The sequence below is a fragment of the Mobula birostris genome, chromosome 7 (assembly GCF_030028105.1).
Source record: "Mobula birostris isolate sMobBir1 chromosome 7, sMobBir1.hap1, whole genome shotgun sequence".
Lineage (NCBI taxonomy): Eukaryota > Metazoa > Chordata > Chondrichthyes > Myliobatiformes > Myliobatidae > Mobula > Mobula birostris.
The window spans coordinates 167,497,058-167,519,871 of NC_092376.1; the positions used below are offsets into that span (position 1 = coordinate 167,497,058).

Below are 22,814 nucleotides of genomic sequence, written 5' to 3' on the forward strand. Positions count from 1 at the left end.
TCCTTATTGGGAGACTACAGTCAGTAGTTTGGTAGTAACATCACTTCCTCATGGACATCAACTCTAGGATGTATGCTTAGCTCACTACTTTACTCTCTTGACACTTATGACCACGTGGCTAAGCACAGCAAGGGGCGACATCTATAAATTTGCTGATGACGCCACTGTTGGTAGAATCTCAGGTGGCAATGAGGCTTCAAGGAATGCGATAGATTGACAAGTGTCCCAACAACAGCTTCAAACTCAAAATCACCAAGACTGAGGAACTGATTGTGTGCTTCAGGAAGGGGAAGTTAAGAGAACACGCACCAATGTCAGCCATGGAAAGAGTGAGCAGTTTCAAGTGTGTTAGCATCTCGGAAGATCTATCTAGGACCCAACACCACAATGCAATCACAAAGGTGAACCAGTAACCCCACTTCATTAGGAGCTTGTGGAGATCTAGTACGTCACCAGAGACCTTTAGAAGTTTCTATAGATGTACGACGAAGAGTAATCTGATTGGTTACATCACAAATCATTTCATATGATAGTGATAATAAATCTGATTCAGTTTCAGCACTGGCGACTGGATACTTTCAAAAGCTCAATAATAGCCGGTGAAGCCCCACCTCTGGGCTTTGCGTGAGAAAACGCTCCGTGAGATCAGCCTTTGTATGTTTATCCGCACAGTGACAATCTCAAGTATTCAGTTTAAATGAAGTGAAGATATTATTAACATTGTAATTTTACATTTTAAAATCACGTCTACAAATTAACATTTAAAAGTAATAAAAACTAACAAAGGAACAGTAGAAAACGTAATAACTTACTTCTCTCCCCGAAGGGAGCTGCTTCCCATTCAGTTGAAAGAGGAGTGCCGCTCTTGCTTCGGGTTAAATTCGGCACATGCTCTCGGGCAGAACTGCAGACCACTGTACTGCCATTACGCACTCTCCGAGCAGCCCACCAGAGCCGCACGTATACAGCCACAGCCGGCGAGGACTCACTCGTTACCGTCAACTTTAGTCCGCAACATGATGGCTCGACTCGGGGAGGGAGATGTATACCCTTACCTTTCCAAGGTTGTAAATATTCCTTACAAGCCGACTTGCCTGAATGCCCGGTGCGAATAAACATCGCGTGTATAATGCACCTGTTTCTCTGAGTCAGTACCACATCATATTCCCAAGCGGCAACATGCATTCATAGTTCGACCTATCTGTTCATTTACACAAACACTAAACCGACGTAAGCCAGACTTTAAAAGAGATCCTTAACCATATATAAATTGGGTTTATTTGCGATATACCGCTCACTCCATTGCGCCCGTCGCTTATCTTTATTTGAAATAACAATGGTCCACACCCCGAAAGAACGAACAAATGCAGCAAAGCATTCTCCCAACAATTCCGGCTTCCCCATACAACTGAAGAAGAACAGCGGAATTATAGCCTTTACTCAGCGTGCCGCTACTGCGGCTGCCCTTCACTTGGGTCAGCTGCTACCCGAGTTCGCAGCCCGTTCCTGCGGCACTCAGGTTTGCAACAGCCGCCGGAGTTCAGCCTGCTGGGCGGAGTTACGCAGGAGCTGCTGCTACTACTGGACATGATGCACGTGGCGCGGGAGAGGAAAATTATCTCGCGAGATGTCATTGAGCGGGAGGCGGGGCTTGCATTGTGTCAATCAACATACGTCAGACTATTTTTATCACGTGACCTCTTGCGTTGCAGCGGGGTATGTCAGTATTAAATATACCCGGCGCATTGCCTAAAAATAAACTTCACATCCACTTTTGATGCTTTTGAAATTTTCTCTACAGTTCTCCATCGGTCGTGCTCGGTCGTCAGGTGTCCAGCTACTTCCGAACGTCCCACCTTCTTGTGAATAGCCAACCAATGAAAAAGGAGAAAAACTCGAAACAAACACTGTGATTGGACAAAAGCGCTGCCTATCCCAAGGTACGTGACTGCACGACGTTTTCAGGTTTGATTGAGCAGTGTGACCTAGTCTAGTTTTTCCCTGAGCCATGTCTGAGTAAACGCTTAGTATGTTGTCGTATATATTTTAAAAATCTTCTCTTTTGTTAGTTCAGCGTTTTCAATAGAGTGTGGGAGAAATTCCAAATTTGGACTGATCGATTGCTCATCTCCACAGGCCGTTGACTAGAGTCTAACTCGCTCCTGCTATTTGTCCCGCCCTGTCCTGCGTTTGATTGGTTTGTTTCTCAGAGAGAGCGTGGTAATTGGAGCTGGGCCCCGTCAGTCGGTTGGTGTGGGTGGCGGTGTTTGGTGCGCGGTGCGCTGCGGCCTGTTCTGGTTTGTTGTCATGTAGCTTGTGGACTTTTCACTGAGACTGAGCTTCTGATGGTGAACCTGGGACTGGGTGAGAGACCTTGGGAAGATGATCATAGAGAATCTGGACGCTTTCAGATCTTGGTTGTCAAGGGCACTGGACCCTATGTGAGTATTATTCTAAGCACCTCATTCAAATATACTGGGGGGCGTGTGCAGTCTTTTTTGGGAGGGGGCGGTGATTGGGGGCGCGGTGGGTACTTTTTTTTAGGCCCTGCGTCTGCCACATGAGGCAGGCTTGCAAGGCCACACGTTTCTTCTGCTTGGTTACCTCGATTAAAACCAGAGAGAATAATATCGCCTATTGCGATCTCTTTGAAGACTTTTTCTTCTGATGTATTAACTCCTTGGAAACAGATATTCTGCATTACTTCTATGAATCAAAACTCTTTCAACTTTCTACTTAAGATTAGAGCTCGCCTTGTAAATTATACTTAGAAGCCAGTTTACTTTCTTCAATTTATGGATAAATCAATTTAACTGGCTTTGCTCGGATTTTCTAAGTGTCTTTCGCTTTGCTTTCTAACATTTCCTTTTCTGGAGTGTATTTTAAGTGCAGGTTTCTGGTCATAATAACTAGAAGTTGTATATATGATTTGAAGAACTGATTGAAACCATGAATAAAATTAATATTCTGGAATTGATAGCTTTGCAATAAACAGAATGTAATTGTTAATCATTGTCTGCAGGGTAGGCCTTCAATGCCTGTTTATTCATCTTCTGGTTAAGTAGCTGTGTTTGAGCACTTCAATAACACATGCATGCATCTTTGTCACCAATGTCATTAAATCAATTATTTTGTCACTAAAGGGATTTTGTAGTCTCTTAAATTTTTGTTTCCCTTCATATGGAGAGTGATTAAATTTTTGAGATGTACTTATTTATTGGCGTGTTGATGTTCTAAAACTGCCATTTCAACAAAAAGTGTGACTAGTTCTTATAGTCTCTTCAAATATTAGGCTAAGTGCAATATATATTTGGATGAATTTATGATATTAAATGTGTGTCTGCTTTTATCAGAGTATTTTCCTCACACAAACTGAAATATGCAATCTGAAAAGTTATCTGAGCATTACTTTTCCAATTGTGAAGGTGGGCATTTCCTCGTGCCTTTATCTGTTAACTTCTTTTACCTTCTCAGCTGAATTCCAATAAACTCCGGACTGTTTATTTACTGAAAGTATAGATGATGCAGAGGCATCTTGAACAGATTCATGGAAATAGGGAATTGTACACCTAATTTTATGTACCTGTGCAAAAATTCTAATGTTATATCAGTATATTGTTAAGCTTATTGAGGAAATGCCATAGGAAATCTGCTGTTGTATGTTAAATAGTGTTTGTGGTTCATGAAGATCTTAATACACATTTTCAATGATTAGTTTTATATTAATTGTCTCTCTAGTATGTTGTATATGTTTTTTGAGCCACAACAGTAATTAGTTTTCTTTCCTATTGTTTGATGTTACCTCGAAATTCAACAACAGCAGCTTTTGTATGATACATTTAACACAGTAAATATATCCCAGGTACTTTGAGAAAGCAATAACAGTTAATTTGCCTTGCAGAGAAAGATTGAGGTTAATGAGCACAACCTAGTCAGAATGTGTAAGATGAGGAATTTCTTAAATGACTGAATAAAGTTAGAGAAGGAATGCTTGAGCTTAGACTTTGGTAACTGACATCTTTAAGAGTATCAAGAGGTCAGCTTTTTCATAGGAGCACTTGAATAGATGTGCAAGTGGAGGATGCTACCAGAGGCACTGGATGTAATTTGACAATACAAATGATTTTGTAATCACCCTGATCTCACCTAAGTCTGAGTGAAAGCCACTCCAAACACTGGCACACACAGACACACAAAACTCCAGTTATTTTTCTGGGCCCCTTGATGGCACTTTCATATCTCAACACAATATTGGAGTTTGATGTAATGACAAAGCTACAAACCTAATTTGTCAAGCTGTGAGGTGATCATCACAATATCTTTTTGTACTGGACAACTAATCGGGAGATGATGAGTTGAATTCTTGCTATAGCTTGGTACTGGGGTGGGGGGGGCTTGCTTTAAAGTGCACAAAGGAAGAACAAATTTCATGTACTTTCCATTGTCCTTTACTTTTTATGGTGAATATTGATCCATACATTTATGGAAAATTGAACTGGGAATTGTAGTTTTTGACTTTTTAGTTACGCGTTTTTATTAGACTTTGGTTAAAAGATGTGCACTTGTACTAAAGTTTGATTTTTACTCTCTGACAGTGTGATACAGGTGTTGTCATGGTTAATTTGTTTTTATATAGCTTAGGCAATATCCTGATTGCTATTCAGTCATCCTCACTGCATAGAATGTGTGTGGATGGAATAAGGTGAGAATTATGTTGTATGACTATTTGCGGAATTGCCAACTGAGAGTGAGGTTCTGGTCAAGCACAATCATTGGGTACTAGATGAAATTGTTCAACAGTTATCATATGTAGAAGGCCATTCCAGGTTTGTAAGGTTAACTAGGTAAGGAATTTATAATATTCAAATTGTAAATTCAATTTTTTTGATCACTGTTTTGCTCAGAAGTGAATTTTTTTTTGGTATTTATACCTGCATGTGAAGTTTGAATATTCCATATTATTTAATTAGGACATGCTGCTATTCAGGATTACAAACATTCTCATTCTAATTGTTAATTATTTCAATTTTGAAAACGTTGTAGAGTTACGTCCTATCTAAATTCTGGTATGTCTTGGATCTCAATATTCCATGTGGAAAATGTTCTGAATTGTTGTATATTTGTATCTATACTATTCTGAAGTTTGTTTTGCTGTACTTTCAGTGTTTTCCTCATTGTTGTTTAAAGTTTGTGAGGTTTATATTAACGTGGCTTAATTACAGGAATTATATTCCAGAAAAAACTGTGGCTTTAAAAGAACATCTGAAACCTGAGCAGGAAGAGGCTAGTCAGCACTTTAGACCTGCTCTGCCTTTCAGTCATGGTTGATCTAATCTTGCCCTCAAAGTGACTTTACTATCTTCCTTTTGGCTTCTTTATTGTTTGGATGTTTGTCAGTTTTTCCCTTGAATTTATTCCATGACTATGCCTCCACAGTTGTGTGGGGTTGCGATTCTCAGACAATCGTAGCCCTCTGAGAGCAGAAATATTTGCTTATCTTTGTCTTAAATTTGCAAACCCTTGCCCAAAAACAATGCCCTTAGGTTCTAGAAACCCTCACTGTGAAAAATGGTCTCTGTGCATCTGTATTGCCAGTTAGAATGACAATCAATTCCATTGTAAATCTTAGCACAAACAATAGAAAATCTTCAGGTGCTGGAAAACCTAGCAACTCTCACAAAATGCTGGAGGAGCTCAACAGACCAGGCAGCATCAATGGAAAAGAGTGTGGTCGACGTTTTGGGCTGAGACCCTTTGGCGGAACTGAAGAAAAATATGTCCCCCTCCTTCAAAGAAAAGGGCTTCCCTTCCTCCACTATCAACGCTGCCCTCAGCTGTATCTCTTCCATTTCACGCAGGCTGCCCTCACCCCATCCTCCTGCCATATTACCAGGGATAGGTTTCCTCTTGTCCTTACCTACCACCCCGCCATCCTCTGCATCCAGCACATAATTCTACACAACTTCTGTCACCTCCAACGGGATCCCACCACCAAGCACACCATTCACTCCCCCCGCCCACTTTCTGCTTTCTGCAGAGATTGCTCCCTGTGTGACTCCCTTGTCCATTAGTCCCTCTCCACTGATCTCCCTCCTGGCACTTATCCTTGCAAGCCAAACATAGCTTCAGCATAGCTATGGAAAAGGATAAAAACAGACAAAATGAGAAAGTGCTTAACTGGGGAAGGGCTAACTATGAAGGGATGAGGCAGGAACTAGCGAGAGTAAATTGGAAACAGATGTACAAGGGTGAAAGCACAGAAATAATGTGGAGGAAGTTTAGGGACCACTTGTGCTGGGTTCAGGATAGGTTTGTCCCACTGAAACAAGGAAAAATTGGTAGGAAAAGGGAACCGTGGCTGACGAAACACATGAGGCAACTCGTCAAGAGGAAGAAGGAAGCTTATGTTAGATATAAGAAGTAGGAAGCAGGAGGGGCTCATGAGAAATATAGGGTAGCCAGGAAGGAGCTTAAGAAAGAACTTAGGAGAGCTCGAAGGGGGCATGAGAAGGCCTTGGCATGTAGGATTAAGGAGAACCCCAATGCGTTCTATGCGTACGTGAAGAACAGAAGGATGACAAGAATGAAGGTGGGGCAGCTAAAGAATAAAGAAGGCAACATGTTCCTGGGGGCGGAGGAGGTTGGGGAGGTCCTGTGTTCAGTATTCACCAGTGCAAAGGACCTTGATCAGGGTGAGGTCGAAATAGAACAGGTCTGTGTGCTGGACAGTGTGGAGATTAAGGAAGAAGAAGTGTTGGATCTTCTTAAAAACATCAAGATTGACAAGTCCCCAGGGCCGGATGTGATATACCCCAGGTTGCTGTGGGAAGTGAGAGGAGAGATTGCTGGAGCAGTAGCTATGATCTTTGAATCCTCTTTGGCTGCAGGGGAGGTGCCGGAATGGCAAATGTAGTTCCTTTGTTTAAAAAAGGTAATAGGGAGAATCTTGGGAACTATAGACCAGTGAGTCTTACGTCGGTGGTCTGCAAACTATTGGAAAGGATTCTTAAGGATAGAATCTACGAGCATTTGGAGAAGTACAGTCTACTCAAGGATAGTCAACATGACTTTGTGAAGGGATTTGACAAGGTCCCCCATGAGAGACTCATCCAGAAAGTCATGAGGCATGGGATCAATGGAACCTTGGCTTTTTCGATAAAAAATTGGCTTACAGGAAGAAAGCAGAGGGTAGTAGTGGAAGGAAAGTATTCTGCCTGGAGGCCGGTGACTAGTGGAGTGCGGCAAGGATCTGTCCTGGGACCCCTGCTCTTTGTGAGTTTTATAAATGACCTGGATGAAGAGGCGGAAGGATGGATGGGTAATTTTGTGGACAACACAAAGATTGGAGGAGTTGTGGATAGAGCTGTAGGTTACATAGAAAATAGGTGCAGGAGTAGGCCATTCGGCCCTTCGAGCCTGCACTGCCATTTATTATGATCATGGCTGATCATCCAACTCAGAACCCTGCCCCAGCCTTCCCTCCATACCCCCCGATCCCCGTAGCCACAAGGGCCATATCTAACTCCCTCTTAAATATAGCCAATGAACTGGCCTCAACTGTTTCCTGTGGCAGAGAATTCCACAGATTCACCACTCTCTGTGTGAAGAAGTTTTTCCTAATCTCGGTCCTAAAAGGCTTCTCCTTTATCCTCAAACTGTGACCCCTCATTCTGGACTTCCCCAACATCGGGAACAATCTTCCTGCATCTAGCCTGTCCAATCCCTTTAGGATTTTATACGTTTCAATCAGATCCCCCCTCAATCTTCTAAATTCCAACGAGTACAAGCCCAGTTCATCCAGTCTTTCTTCATATGAAAGTCCTGCCATCCCAGGAATCAATCTGGTGAACCTTCTTTGTACTCCCTCTATGGCAAGGATGTCTTTCCTCAGATTAGGGGACCAAAACTGCACACAATATTCCAGGTGTGGTCTCACCAAGGCCTTGTACAACTGCAGTAGTACCTCCCTGCTCCTGTACTCGAATCCTCTCGCTATAAATGCCAGCATACCATTCGCCTTTTTCACCACCTGTTGTACTGCATGCCCACTTTCAACGACTGGTGTATAATGACACCCAGGTCTCGATGCACCTCCCCTTTTCCTAATCGGCCACCATTCAGATAATAATCTGTTTTCCTATTTTTGCCACCAAAGTGGATAACTTCACATTTACCCACATTAAATTGCATCTGCCATGAATTTGCCCACTCACGCAACCTATCCAAGTCCCTCTGCATCCTCTTAGCATCCTCCTCACAGCTAACACTGCCACCCAGCTTCGTGTCATCCGCAAACTTGGAGATGCTGCATTTAATTCCCTCATCCAAGTCATTAATATATATTGTAAACAACTGGGGTCCCAGCAGATTGTCGAAGGTTACAAGAGGATATAGACAGGATGCAGAGTTGAGCAGAAAGGTGGCAGATGGAGGTCAATTGGGCTAAGTGTGAGGTGATGCATTTTGGAAGGACAAACCAGAAGGCTGAATACAGGGCTAATGGTTGGCTACTTAAGAGTGTGGATGAACAGAGGGACCTTGGGGTTCAAATCCATACGTCCCTCAAGGTTGCTGCACGGGTTGATAGGATAGTTAAGAAGGCTATGGGATGCTAAGCTTCATTAATAGGGGGATTGAGTTCAAGAGTAGAGAAGTCATGTTGCAACTCTATAAATCTCTGGTGAGACCACACTTAGAGTATTGTGTTCAGTTCTGGTCACCTCATTATAGGAAGGATGTGGAAGCTATGGAGAGGGTGCAGAGGAGATTTACCAGGATGTTGCCTGGATTGAAAAACAACTGTTATGAGGCAAGCTTAGCAGGGCTGGAACTTTTCTCTTTGGAGTGTAGAAGGATGAGAGGGGACTTGATGGAGGTCTACAAGATTATGAGAGGCATAGATAGGGTGGATAGCCAGTACCTGTTTCCCAGGGCACGAATAGCAAACACCAGAGGGCACATGTGCAAAGTTAAGGGAGGGAAGTTTAGGGGAGAAATCAGGGGTAAGTTTTTTACATAGAGGGTTGTGGGTGCCTGGAATGACTTGCCAGGGATGGTGGTGGAGGCTAAAACATTAGGGGTATTTAGGAGCCTCTTGGACAGGCACAGGGATGAAAGAAAAGTAGAGGGTTACGGGGTAGTGTGGGTTTAGTACTTTTTTAAGGGAATATATGGGTTGGCACAACATCGAGGGCCGAAGGGCCTGTACTGTGCTGTAGTTGTCTACTGTCTAGAACAAGTGCTTCACCTGCCCCTGCACCTCCTCCCTCACTACCATTCAGGGCTCCAAACACTCATTCCAGGTGAGATAACACTTCACCTGTGAGTCTGTTGGGGTCATATATTGTGTCCAGTGCTCCCTTTGTGGCCCCCTGTATATTGGTGAGACTGATATAGATTGGGAGACCGCTTCACCGAGCACCCACACTCCATCCACTAGAAAAAGTGTGGTCTCCCAGTGGCCATCCATTTTAACTCCACTCTCCTTTCCAATTCTGACATGTCCGTCCATGGCCTCCTCCGCTGTTGTGATGAGGCCACACTTGGGCTGGAGGAACAACACCTTATATTCCATCTAGGTAGCCTCCAACCTGATGGCAAGAACATCGATTTCTTGAACTTCTGGTAAGCCCCCTCTCTCTCCTTCACCATTCCCATCCCCTTTTCTCTTTCTTACCTTAATTCCTTGCCCACCCATTGCCTCCCTCTGGTGCTCCTTCTCCCTTTTCTTTCTTCCAGGGCCCTCTGTCCTCTTCCATCATACTCCCCTTCTCCAGCCCTTTCATCAGTCATCTTCCCAGCTCTTTACTTCATCCCTCCCCCTTCAGGTTTCACCTATCACGTTGTGTTTCTCTCTCCCCTCCCACCTGCCTTTCAAATTTACTCCTCAGCTTTTTTTCTCCTGGCCTGCTGAGTTCCTCCAGCATTTTGTGTGTTGCCATTGTAAATCTTGTATGTTTGGATAAGATCACCTCTCATTGTTTTAAATTACACTGTCGCTCAGATTCAACTTGCTCAAGTATATCAGTCCTAATTTTGATAATCTAAGATAAGTATTTCTCCAGTGCAGTGTAAAGTTGCATCAAAGTTGTCCAACTTTTATATTCCATATCCCTCACGCTAAAAGCCAACACTCTGTTCATCTTCCTTATTGCTGTCTCTGCATGTTGTCCCTTTGTGTTTCATTCATTAGGATTCCCAGATTTCCTATGCAGCATGACATAGTTCCATGTCATTTAAATTGTTTCCTTTCTTTCTTTCTCCAGAGTGGTGAACCACCTTTGCCCCACTATTGTTTACATTTTGCTAAATCTTCACCTGTGCATTTTACTGATCTGTGTCTCTTTGCAAGCACTTGCATCTTGCTAACCAACTTGTCTTTGTGTTGTCAGCAAATTCTTTTACAGAAGACTTGGCTCCTTCATCCAAGTCACTGATATATGTTGTAAATAGATGAGGCCCCAGCACTGATCCTTCTAGAATCTCACTGGTTACTGATTGACAAGCTGAAAATGACCTATTATCTTTGTTTTCTGTTAGCCAGTTGCCTGACTCTGCCAATATTTTACCCCAACCCCAATACAAAACAACAAATATATAAATGAAAGCACTGAACTTGTAAAGAATTTCCATGAAGTGGCTAAACTGTTGTAAAAAACTTACTTAATGATGTATTTCAGAGAACAAAATCTACTATTGTTTGTGTCGCCCAAATTTCTATGCAATTTCCATTCCGCATTGACTATTGACACTTAATTGCCTTGAAGTACTGGGCAAATCACTTTGTATCTCTACAAAATGAGGCAATTCAAAATTATCTCAGCACCTTTGCAGGAATTCAGGCATGGGAAATAGATGTTTGCCTGGTCAAAAATGATATTGGCTGAAATGAGTAAAAGATGCTAGTGATTTTTGAATTTATGGAATTTCATTGTCCTCTTGGGTGGAGGACCAGATTATAGCGGTTTCTTGTTTTTTAGGGAAAAAATCATGTTACCATTAGTTCTCCTGGTAACCATTTTAAATCCATGACTGCAAGGTACTAATCTCCCTGAGCAGCTAATGAGGATGGACGCCGTATATGCAAAAAAATTACTTATATGGTTGTTACCCTAGATAGCAAATAGAAATGAATGCATTAATATAAGTTCTAATAAGGATGTCTATAAAAAATATCAAAATAATCTTGCATTTGTGACGATGATAAAACTGAGGTGGGGGGATGGTGCTAGTAGCTGATTGCAGGCTTAATGTTACAAAGTGCTTGAGGCATTGATGATTTAAGCTTGAATATTTTGTTCAGCGTATATAGAAGAAAGAGTAGTTCAAGAATGAACTTTTATCTTGTGTTTAAGGAAGGAACTATGAACTAAAAATCTTGCTCGCTCAGTGAAATTTTCTGCGAGGAGGTCAAGTTCAGCTCTTGTAAAAAGTGAAGAACAGAAGAAGGCTCTGAAAGACTAGGTACAGAATGTTTTTATAAGCAGTGATGCAATTTTTGTTTTGCAGCAAGGACCAGGTCTAAAGTATAAATTAGAAAATAAATTTCTAAACAGCATCTTGTTTCTGTCATTCCAATTGCAGTGCAATTTTGTACAGTTTTGTTTGGAATTTTGCCTACTTGTTCAGTGACTCCATTCAGCTCAGTGGAGAGGAAATGGGCAAGTTGCAGACATGTATTCGATCATTTGATGTGTAGAATTGTTTATTTAAATTATTTTCACATTTTTATTATTGATTTAATAGTAACAATGTTCAGTTGTATTTGCCAATGTATGAGTAGGGGGGTGGGGTACGTGGCTTACCCAGCTGTCATAGATGTATGGGATTGTGTTGATCAGGGTTCACTTTTGGGGTTTAAGTTTTAATATAAAAGGTGGCCAGTATAGGCAACAAAAATTGCCCTTCATTACCTAAGTGGAGTTGGAGGGTGGGGGTGGGGGGGAGTTCTAAAAGAATGTTTTTTAATTTGCTGTTTTGACCTGCATCTCTGCACACTTTGGAGAGTAGCAAATGCAAGCAGCTCATTGAAGCAGGCTGTGCCAAACTGTCCTGACGGCAAAAGTTGTTCTGTTTGAATGTAGTATATTATGGTTTAAGGCTCAGTCATTAAAATGGAAGCAAAGCACTTTTAATGTTCATATGGAGAATGGGAAGACTAATCATTCCAGTTTGCACTTTGTACCTTGCCTCCTAAATCTTGCTTGTTTCTGTATTTGGAGGCAAATGGTACATAATTCGTAAGATCAGAAGGTATAAAAAAACAAATGAAATCTTTTTAGTAAATTAAACTATTGATTCTGCACCTTAATTAACAATGCAATGGAAAGTTCAATAGGTTCTTTTGTGTGCGTATGGGAGGTGGAAAGAACAGTGTACAGTGATGCTGTTTCTGGCTTGGGTTCTTCAAAGCTTGTAAGTTATTCTGTTGGCTGGAAAGTTATTACATTTTCTTGTTAATGTGGATTAAACTGTGGCTTTATCCTCCATAAGTAGTATGTGGCAGAGCTGACATTGTAATTATTGCTGGCTGGACAATTTTAAAAATTTTGTGGCACCCACTTATATTGAGAATCTAGAATATCTGTTTCATTGGAATTCTGCTCTACCCTCTGGCCACTTTATTAGGTACACCAGTACATCTGCTTGTTAATACAAATATCTGATCAGCCAATCATGTGGCAGCAACGCAATGTCAATTGACTGAAAGCATGGAGACCTGGTCAAGAGCAACACACACAAAATGCTAGAGGAACTCATCAGACCAGGCAGCATCTATGGAAAAGAGTAAACAGTCGACATTTTGGGCCAAGACCCCTCATCAGGACTGCGGGTGGGAATGAATGTGAGAAGTCAGTGTAGGAATGTGGGGGGAGGGGAGGAAGAAGTACAAGGTGATAAGTGAATCTAGGAGGGGAAGGGGGTGAAGTAATGAGCTGGAAAGTTGATTGGTGAAAGTGTCACCTCACATGGAAGGACTGTTTGGGGCCCTGAATGGTAGTGAGGGGAGGGGGTGTAGGAACATATGTGGCACTTGTTCCACTTGCAAGGATAAGTATCAGGAGGGAGATCGATGGGGAGGGGTGAGTGGATAAGGGAGTTGAGTAGGGAGGGATCCCTGTGAAAAATGGATGGAGAGAAAGATGTGCTCGGTGGTGGAATCCCGTTAGTGTGGAAGTTACAGAGAATTATGTGCAGGGTGTGGAGGCTAGTGGGTTGGTACGTGAGGACATGAACCCTTTTCCTGGTGTGGTGGCAGGAGGATGGAGTGAGGGCAGACAAACATCAGAATGGGGAAGGAATGTGATCTAAGTGACTTTGACCATCAGATGATTGTTAGTGCCACAAGAGCTGGTTTGTTTGTATATCTCTGAAACTGCTGATCTCCTGGGATTTTCACACACAACAGTCCCAAGAATTTACAGAGAATGGCACGAAAAACAAAATAAAAAATTCCAGTGAGCAGCAATTCTGAGCGTGAAAATGCCTTCTGAATGAAATAGGTCAGGGAAGAATGGCCATACTAGTTCAAGCTGACAGGAAGGCAACATGCTTTCTAGCAAAGGTGTACTTTGAAAGTGGGAGGCCTTCAAAAATGAAATTTTATGAGTACAAAGCTTGTATATGCCTGTCAGAATGAAAGATAAAGATGGCAAGTGTAGGGAACATTGGTTTTCTGGAGTTATTGAGGCCCTGGTTAAGAGGGAAAAAAAGAGGTGCATAGGCAAGTAGGAACAAATGAGCTGCTTATGGAGTATAAGAAATGCAAGAGAACACTTAAGAAAGTAATCAGGAAGGCTAAAAGAAGGCACGAAGTTGTTCTAGCATGAAGGTGAAAGAGAATCCTAATGGATTCTACAGATATGCTAAGGGCAAAAGGATTGCTAGGGATAAAATTAGTCCTCAGGAAGACCAGAATGGTAATCCCTGTGTGGAGCCAAAACAGGTGGAATGCATTCTTTGCATCTGTATTTACTCTGGAGACTGATACTGGGTTTATAGAAGTGAGGCAAAGCAGCATCAACTTCATAGACCCTATACAGATTACAGAGGAAGAGTTGTTTGCTACCTTGAGGCAAATCAGGGTGGATAAATCCCCAGGGCCTGACATGGTGTTCGCTCGGATCCTACTGGAGGCAAGTGTAGAAATTGCTGGGGCGCTAGAAGAGGTACTTTAAACAATACTCGGCAACAGGAGAGGAACCAGATAATTGGAGGATAGCCAATGCTGTTTCACTATTTAAAAAAAAAAGGCTGTAAACAGAAACCAGGAAATTGTAGGCTGGTGAGTCTGATCTCAGTTGTGGGAAAGTTAGTGGAAGGTATTCTAAGGGACCTGCCTGATGTATGAGTATTTGGATAGACATGGACTAATTAAGGATAGTCAGCATGGCTTCGTGTCTGGTAGGCCATGTCTAACCAATTTGACAGAGTTTACCAAGGAGGTTACCCGGAAAGTGGATGTTGTCTACATGGACTGTAGAAAGGCACTTGGCAAGGTCCCGCTTGGGAGGCTGACAGAGAAGGTTCAGTTGCTCAGCATTCAGGATGAGGTAGTGAATTGAATTAGACCATGGCTTTGTGGGAGAAGCCAGAGAGTGGTAGTAGAGGTTTGCTTCTCTGACTGGAGGCCTGTGACTAGTGGTATACTGCAGTGATCGGTGCTGGGTCTTTGTTATTTGTCATCAATATCAGTGATCTAGATCTACAGGTCCCAGGCTGTAAAAATAGAGGACAAGCTGTCCTCTACAATCACTCTGAGCACCGGTGCCCCACAAGGCTGTGTATTCAGCCCCCTGCTGTACCCACTGTACACCCATGATTGTGTAGCCAAGTTTCCATCAAACTCAATATGTAAGTTTGCTGATGACACAACAATTGTAGGCCGTATCTCGGGTAATGATGTTTGAGTATAGAGAGAAAATTAAGAACCTGGTGGCATGGTGTGAAGACAATAACCTATCCCTCAACGTCAGGAAGACGAAGGAATTGGTTGTTGACTTCAGAAAGAGTAGCGGACCGCACAACCCAATTTACATCGGTGGTACTCAAGTGGAACAGGTCAAAAGCTTTAAGTTCCTCGGGGTCAATATCACAAATGACCTGACTTGGTCCAACCAAGCAGAGTTCACTGGCAAGAAGGCCCACCAGTGCCTTTACTTCCTGAGAAAGCTAAAGAAATTTGGCTTGTCCCCTAAAACCCTCACTAATTTTTATAGATGCACCGTAGAACACATACTTCTAGGCTGCATCACAACCTGGTATGGAAGTTGTCCTGTCCAAGACCGGAAGAAGCTGCAGAAGATCGTGAACACGGTGCAGCACATCACACAAACCAATCTTCCGTCAGTGGACTCACTTTACACCGCACGCTGTCGGAACAGTGCTGCCAGGATAATCAAGGACACGACCCACCCAGCCAACACAGTTTTCGTCCCTCTTCCCTCCGGGGGAAGGCTCAGGAGCTTGAAGACTCGTACGGCCAGATTTGGGAACAGCTTCTTTCCAACTGTGATAAGACTGCTGAAGGGATCCTGACCAAGATCTGGGCCATACCCTCCAAATATCCGGACCTGCTTCTCGGTTTTTTTTGCACTATCTTACTTCCCATTTTTCTATTTTCTATTTATGATTTATAATTTAAATTTTTAATATTTACTAATTTTAACTATTTTTAATATCTTTAATATTTAATATTTGTAATACAGGGAGTGTTGAAGCGCAGAATCAAATATCGCTGTGATGATTGTACATTCTAGTACCAATTGTTTGGCAACAATAAAGTATAATGTGGTTAACTGGATCTGAAAATTTGCAGATGCCGCCAAGGTTAGAGGTGTAGTGGACAGTGAGGAAGGCTATCATGCCTTGTGGAGGAATCTACATCAGCTAAAAAATGGCAAGTGCGAGATTTTGCATTTCAGTAGGACCAGCTAGGGTAGGTTGTACAGAGTGAATGATAGGGCACTGAGGAGTGCGATAGAACAAAGGGATCTGGTAATGCAGGTATATAATTCATTGAAATTGGTGTCACAGGTAGATGGACACATAAAGAAAGCTTTTGGCACATTGGCCTTCATAAATTAGTGTATTGAGTATAGAAGATGAGATATTGAAGTACAAAGTGTTGGTGAGACCTAATTTGAAGTATTGTGTGCAGTTTTGGTCACCTACCTACAGGAAAGATGAAAACAAGGTTGGAAGAGTGCGGAGAAAATTTACAAGGATGTTGCTGGATCTTGAGAACATGAGTTGTAAGGAAAGATTGAATAGGTTAGAATGTAGGAGATTGGAGATTTGATAGAGGTATACAAAGTTGAGGGGTATAGATAGGATAAATGCAAGCAGGCTTTTCCCACTGAGGTTGGGTGGGACTACAATCAGATGTCATGGGTTAAGGGTGAAAGGTGAAAAGTTTAAGGGGAACATGAGCGTCCTTCTTCACTTCGAGGATTGTGAGAGTGTGGAATGAGTTGACAGCATTAGTGGTGTATGTGAGCCCGATTTCAACTTTTAACAGAACTTTGGATAGGTACGTGGATATGGAGGGCTGTTGTCCAGGTGCAGATTGTTGGGAGAAGGCCGTTTCAATGGTTTTGGCATGGACCAGATGGGCTAATGGGTATGTTTCTGTGCTGTACTTCTCTATGGCTCTACAATGGTGGTGTGCGGAAGAACATCTCTGAACTTACAACAGGTCCTACAGCAGCAGGCGATCACAGCAGGTTTTAATCTGTACCTAATAAAGTGGCCACTGACTGTATTTGCACTTATGAGTTTAAGGATTTGTATAATTGTTACAGTCAGCAAATTAACGTGTGTATTTCTCACAAAGTTCATGCTTTTCTATGACACTTCAGTATATCTGGCAGAGATTCTAATTTTCATACATCCAGCGATTGAGAGCCTTTTAGTCTGAGGTACTGACGTGAAGAAATAAAAAGTAAAATGGTTATATACTTTGAAAACTGAAGATCCTTGTACTTGTTCTGAAGGGCTTTGTAAATGTGTATGCAAGTGCAGTGTGTACCTGGAAATATACAAGAGAGCTTGTCTTTGAACTTAAAATCTGGCATAGTATCGGAAAGATATCCACAAATGTCAATGGGCTTCTTTCCTCTTCCCTCCCTTGTGAAATGTAAAACCAGCCAAGAATAATATCTTAATTAGGACATTGGTATACAAAACTTAGAAATATAGCAAATAATTACTGTATCAAATAATCTTTTCGATCTGGACTGTGTCTATTGGTCATGCTTTGGTCTTTGAAATCTTTCTGAACTAAATTAGGTGAAGATTATTTTTGTGGAGTTACTGTATACTAAGTAGATGAGATTTTAATGAACTATTTCAAGGCTATGCTTTAATTTTAAAAGAATTTAATCATGTTTCATCTTAATAACAATTTATTTCATAATTGGTTTGAATGAAGTTTGTTTTAGTATTGCATTTATTAAATTTTATTATTCTGTTGGTGGAAAGAAATTATTGCTACAAAAATGGGAATTGCAGGAAACTATTGAGGAAAGTACATCTGTATTCATAGGATTGCAAGTAGAAGGGAAACAAAAAGTTGCAAAATGTTGGGAATATTTGAAGTTCGATGTACTTTTTAATAAATATACAATCCTGAGATTCATCTTTTTGCAGGCAGCCACAAAACCATGAAACACAATAGAACCTGTTCAAAGAAAACCCCCACACAAAAAGACCATCAAACAGCCAATGTATGGGGCAGGGGGAGGGAAGAAAAGAACAGAACAGAGAGTGGTTGGTATGTGGAATGCACTGCTGGTAACAGTGGTGGAGGTGGATACAATGGGGTCTTTTAAGAGACTCGGGTGCATAGAGCTTAGAAAAATAAAGGGCTATGCAGTAGGGTAATTCTGGGTTGTTTGTAGACTAGGTTACATGGTCGGCACAATATTTTGGGCCAAAGAGCCTGTAATGTGCTGTAGACTTCTATGTTCAAAATCATGCAAATAATAAAAAAAAACAATAACATTACAGAGCCCCCAAAAGTGAGTCCTCAGAGCTGTGCCAATGGCCACAGCTACGTTGTTAGTTCATGCTGAAGTGCCCCAATCAAATCAAGCAAATAGTATAAAAAAGAGTAAACAAACACAAGGAACATGAATTGCAGAGTCCTTGAAGCGAGTCCACAACTGCAGAGCATGTTGGACGCTGAGGCAAGCCCATCCAAAAGCCCAGTGGTCGCAGGCAACAGCTGCTCCACAATCCAGTGACATGGGACCGAAGACTCCTGCTCCTTCCGACTGTCAACAGCAGCAAGACAGATCAGTCAAATGCAGACAGACTACGCTGAAGACCTGTTCGTTTTCTGCTCTCATCCTTAATAATTTTAATCCTGCTCGATGCTTTATTGGCGCAGAGTAACGGAGCCGCCCAAGGGTTTGTGTTCCGCCATTAGGAATTGACACAGAATCGCCAAATCCCTCAAGAGATTGCAGAGGTGCCAAATTGTTCAGTCGGCTCATAAATACATTCTGAAAAGGGGAAAATTGCAGGCTGTAATCGATCATAGTTCCGAATAGGAAAAAGAAATATGTTTAGAAGAAGAATATCCAGTAGTTTTGTAAGCTGTCTGCAAGATGTTCCATTGGTTACTAGCACAGTCTTACCAGAAGTTCTCCCACAGCAGGGCAGGCAAAATATGTTTAAGAGAAACAGAGTTAACAGTTCAGGTCTGAGTTCCTTCATCTAGTTTTCTTTCCAAAGATCTATCGAGTGTCTCCAGCATTTTGTTGTTGTTTCAGGATTACAACATCTTTTTGATTTTCAGAAGTAAATATAATTGGACTTTGTAGTTTCTCAGGTTGAGGATTTGTGCAACTAGTTTAAGCCAGTGCTGCTAATCTCTATCTTGTGTATTTTGTGGCAGGATGAATTCTGTTTCAAGTTTTTGGAAAGTGTAGGTTTAACATTTTACCTTTGTTTTTAGTTGACAGATTCACAATGCTAACAGATTTGGCTTCATCCTCTTGAATCATCTGTGCCATGGAATCTGAATCTATGTCTTTTGAGCTCCAAAATGTTTCATTGGTCTATCATGATACTTTCTGAAACTGTTAGGCACAGTGTGATCCTTTCTCTTTTCTTTAGTTTGATCGCAGTTTAGCTATGGTATTTTTTTCACTCTAAAGGAAAGTAACTACAAGTTTTGCAAAATTTTTAGCACATTTTGTCTTTTAGAGAGACACCTATTGGTTTTTCCCAAAGGAATGGGCCCTCTTGCTTTAAGCTTGTACAGCAGCCATTCTTTAAGAACTTTATCAAAGGTGTTCTTGTGTGCCTTTGTTAACTGAGTTTCTAATTCTTGATTTGATTCCTCAATGCTAACGGAAAAAATGTCAAGTTGGATGGGAGGTCAGTCTTCCAAAAAGACTTGTGTTATAGATCACACTATATTTTATGATATAATTTTCACTTTTAATGTATTACATGTGGAGATGCTTCCACATACTGCTCTACTACGTGGACCTCCACTATATTGGTCAACTCTTTCGTTCACTATTGTCACAATGGAAATAATTTGTAATCCTGGTTTCTTAAAAAAAAATTAGTCTGGAATTTAATTAAAATAAGCTGCTATCATTAAAGGTGCCCATGCCGGACTTCAGATTTTTCGGGGATTTGGGTACACTGCCGACACTGGCATTTATTGCTCATTCCAGTGGCCCTTGAAGATGATGTTGAGCTTAATCTATTGCGGTCCTTGCAGTCTAGGTACTTCCTCAGTACTGTAGGGAATTCCAGGTCGGCATGCGAGGATGTTCCCCCCGCCCCTTTTTTTTTGCAAATAGCTGAGCCAGCCAATAAGATAGTGGTGCATGAAGAGAGCTGCTGTTTTGTGGCACCAGAGACCCAGGTTCAGTCAGGGTGCTGTCTGCCTGCAGTTTACATGTTCACCCTCTATCCATTTGGGTTTCTGGATACAGGTTTCCCCCGCCATCTGAAGGTAGAGCATTCCTATGAAACGGTTCGTAAACTGGAATGTCATAAAGTGAAGAAGCGATTACCATTAATTTATATGGGAAAAATTTGTGAGCGTTCGCTGACCCAAAAATAACCTACCAACTCATGCCAAATAATACATAAAACCTAAAATAACAGTAACATATCGTAAAAGCAGGAATGATATGATGAATACACAGCCTATATAAAGTAGAAATACTTTTCCACAATCACTGTTCTCCGTAGTGAAAATCTCACACAAGTGCTCTTCAGTAATCTTTAAGCTATGAAGTTGCCAAATCAAACTAAACAACAGGTAAAAATACACAGCCAATATAAAGTAGAAATAATGTACAGTGTAGTATCACGGGAATCGGGAAGACACCGAGCACACTGATGGTGTGTTAGGCTGAGTCGTCAGAGGTTGGGGTGGTGCAGTGGCCCCTGACCTCCGGGCAGCGAACTGATACTGATCCGCGAAGCATGCAGGGGTACAGCGGTAGCCGGGGCGCATATAGCACATCTTTAAGAAAAAAAGCAGAAACAAACAAGCTAATTAATTAGGTGCCGGCCGACATTTACATACCAGGTGGCACGTAATTAATTAGCTTGTTTATTTTGGCTTTTTTTCTTAAGGATGTGCTGGGTGCGTCCCGGCTGCCACTGCATTCTCCGTGGATCGGTATCTCTCCACAGCCTGGGCGTTGGGGTGGTGGGACACTGGGGTGACGTCTGTTTCCATGAGAGCAGGCAGGTCATCTTCTTTTATCTCTGCCTGCCTCAATGTCGAAGGTCGGGGTTCGTCGTCTGCTGTGGCTGATGTGGAAGGCTTGCTTGATTGCTTAGCCTCGTGCATTTTTCTATCATACAGTTCTTTGTAAGGGCTCAAACCATCTTGCAAATATGCCCTAAACCAACGTACCCTTTCGAAATTAAAGTCATACTTTTCTGCAATCATTGCAGCGAAAATTTCGCGCAGTTGTTTCACGTTCAGTTCCCTTCGGTCCGTTTGCTACTACGTTCGGTTTTGATTGTTATCCGTTCCTCTTCCAATTGCATCAGCTCTTCATCTATCAGTTCTTGGTCTTGAGATGCCAAAACCTCTTCAACATCATCTTCGTCAACTTTCACAAGTCAAACTCACTTTGTCCTTACTTCATTCACCGCGATCGAAACGCTCAATTATGTCTAGTTTTACGCTAAGTGTAACACCCTTACGAGCTTTTTCAGGCTTTTCCAATACAGTACCTTAGAACTCATCTTGCAGACAGCTGCTCACAGACACGTGTTTAAGCAATGCCAGCTAGAATGCCGTTCCGAATCCGGGGGAGAGCGGCTGTTCGGGGCGCACGCTGATTTTTTTCGCGTGCTGACTTTGTTCGTAACAGTGAAAACACCTTCTGTTAGCAAAAAAAGGTAACTAATGTAGGTCTTTCATAACAGTGAGGTTTCATAAAGTTGGAAAAGCGGGGGACCTCTGTATACTGGTTTCCTCCCACTTCCGAAAAGTATGCAGGTTACCAGGTTATTTGGCTGCTGTAAATTGCCTCTAGTGTGTAGGTGATTGACAATCTGTGGAGAGTTGAGGAGAATGTTGAGAATAAAATGGGATAATGTAGGATTAGTCAAATAGGTGGATGATACTTGGTGGGCCAAACGGTCTGTTTCAATGCTGTATCTGTCTAATGTAGGATGGAGAGGAACCTGCAGAGGGCAGTGTCTCCTTGGAGTTGTTGCTTTTCTACTTCAGTACTAGTACTGGAATAGGAATATTTAGGGCTGTAGGTGGGGACCATTTAAATCGGCTATGTTCTCCTGAATACTGTGGAGTTTTTTTAAGTGCTGTTGGAGTAGCAACCTTTCAGCACTTGTGCTTTGTTGATGGTATGAAGACTCTGTGTTGTGAGATGTGTTACAGTGTACCCAGTCTCCAATTTGTAACTGCTGTATTTGCAGGGTTGTGCAATTTGAATTCCAGATCAGTGTTGTTGTAGATGAGGGGAGTCAATATGTAGTAATTCTATTGAACATCAAGGGTAGGTTGTTTGATTGACTTTTTGGTGATGGTCACTGCTTTGTACTTTCGTTTTGTAAAGGTTACTTGCCCAGACTGGAATTCTTTCTGACTTATTTGGAGACAGCCCTGGACTGCTTCAGTTACCAAGGAGATGCAAATGCAATTAAGTGTGGTGCAGTCATCAATGAATGTTTTTTCTTGTGTTTCTGACATTAGGAAGATTATTGATGAAGCAGCTGAAGATAATTGGGAGTAGGACATAGCCATTAGGAATTGATTTATAAGGCTGAGGTAATTAATTTCCAACAGCTACAACCATCTTCCTTTTATGCATGTCCAACTCCAAACATGGGAATGTTTTTCCCAACAGTGACCAACAATTCTGCTTTCTCAGACTACTTCATGGTATATTTGGTTAAACGCTGTGTTGATATTAAAGCAATCTCTGTCATCTCTGCATTGCAATTAAGCTCTATGGTCCATATCTGGACCAGGCTGTTTTGAGGTCGGGACCCAAGTGGTTCTAACAGGCTGGGTGAAGTCTTGTAAGTTCCTGATGAGTAAATGATCAGTTGAGAGCAGTGATGACAACTTTTTGCTGATGAATGAAGTTAAATTAGATTAGCTTTTAATCTGCTCAGCCTTTCCACTGCTGAATCCCACAATGAGAATTGGTGTGGGTTCTTTCAACTTCCATATCATTATTGGCTGTGGTAGAATTTAAAATTATATTTTTGAATAGCTTCTCTGTTACTTGTTCAATAATTTAACTCTATCACCACCATCTCTTCAAAGAAAACTTCTAGAAATTCATGTAAATTAT

General features: G+C 41.8%; 1 protein-coding gene across 4 annotated transcripts in view; it reads left to right on the forward strand.

Moving 5' to 3' along the window:
* The first annotated feature begins 1,969 nt into the window (after positions 1–1,969).
* Positions 1,970–22,814, forward strand: part of rbm27 (RNA binding motif protein 27) — a 130,651-nt gene continuing 109,806 nt past the window's right edge. For 3 of the 4 annotated variants that reach the window (XM_072264065.1, XM_072264064.1, XM_072264062.1), the window contains exon 1: positions 1,970–2,441. In XM_072264065.1, coding sequence (XP_072120166.1) covers positions 2,383–2,441 — 59 coding nt within the window. In that variant the 5' untranslated portion in view covers positions 1,970–2,382. The remainder of the gene's footprint in view (positions 2,442–22,814) is intronic. The other variant, XM_072264063.1, reaches the window with a different exon arrangement.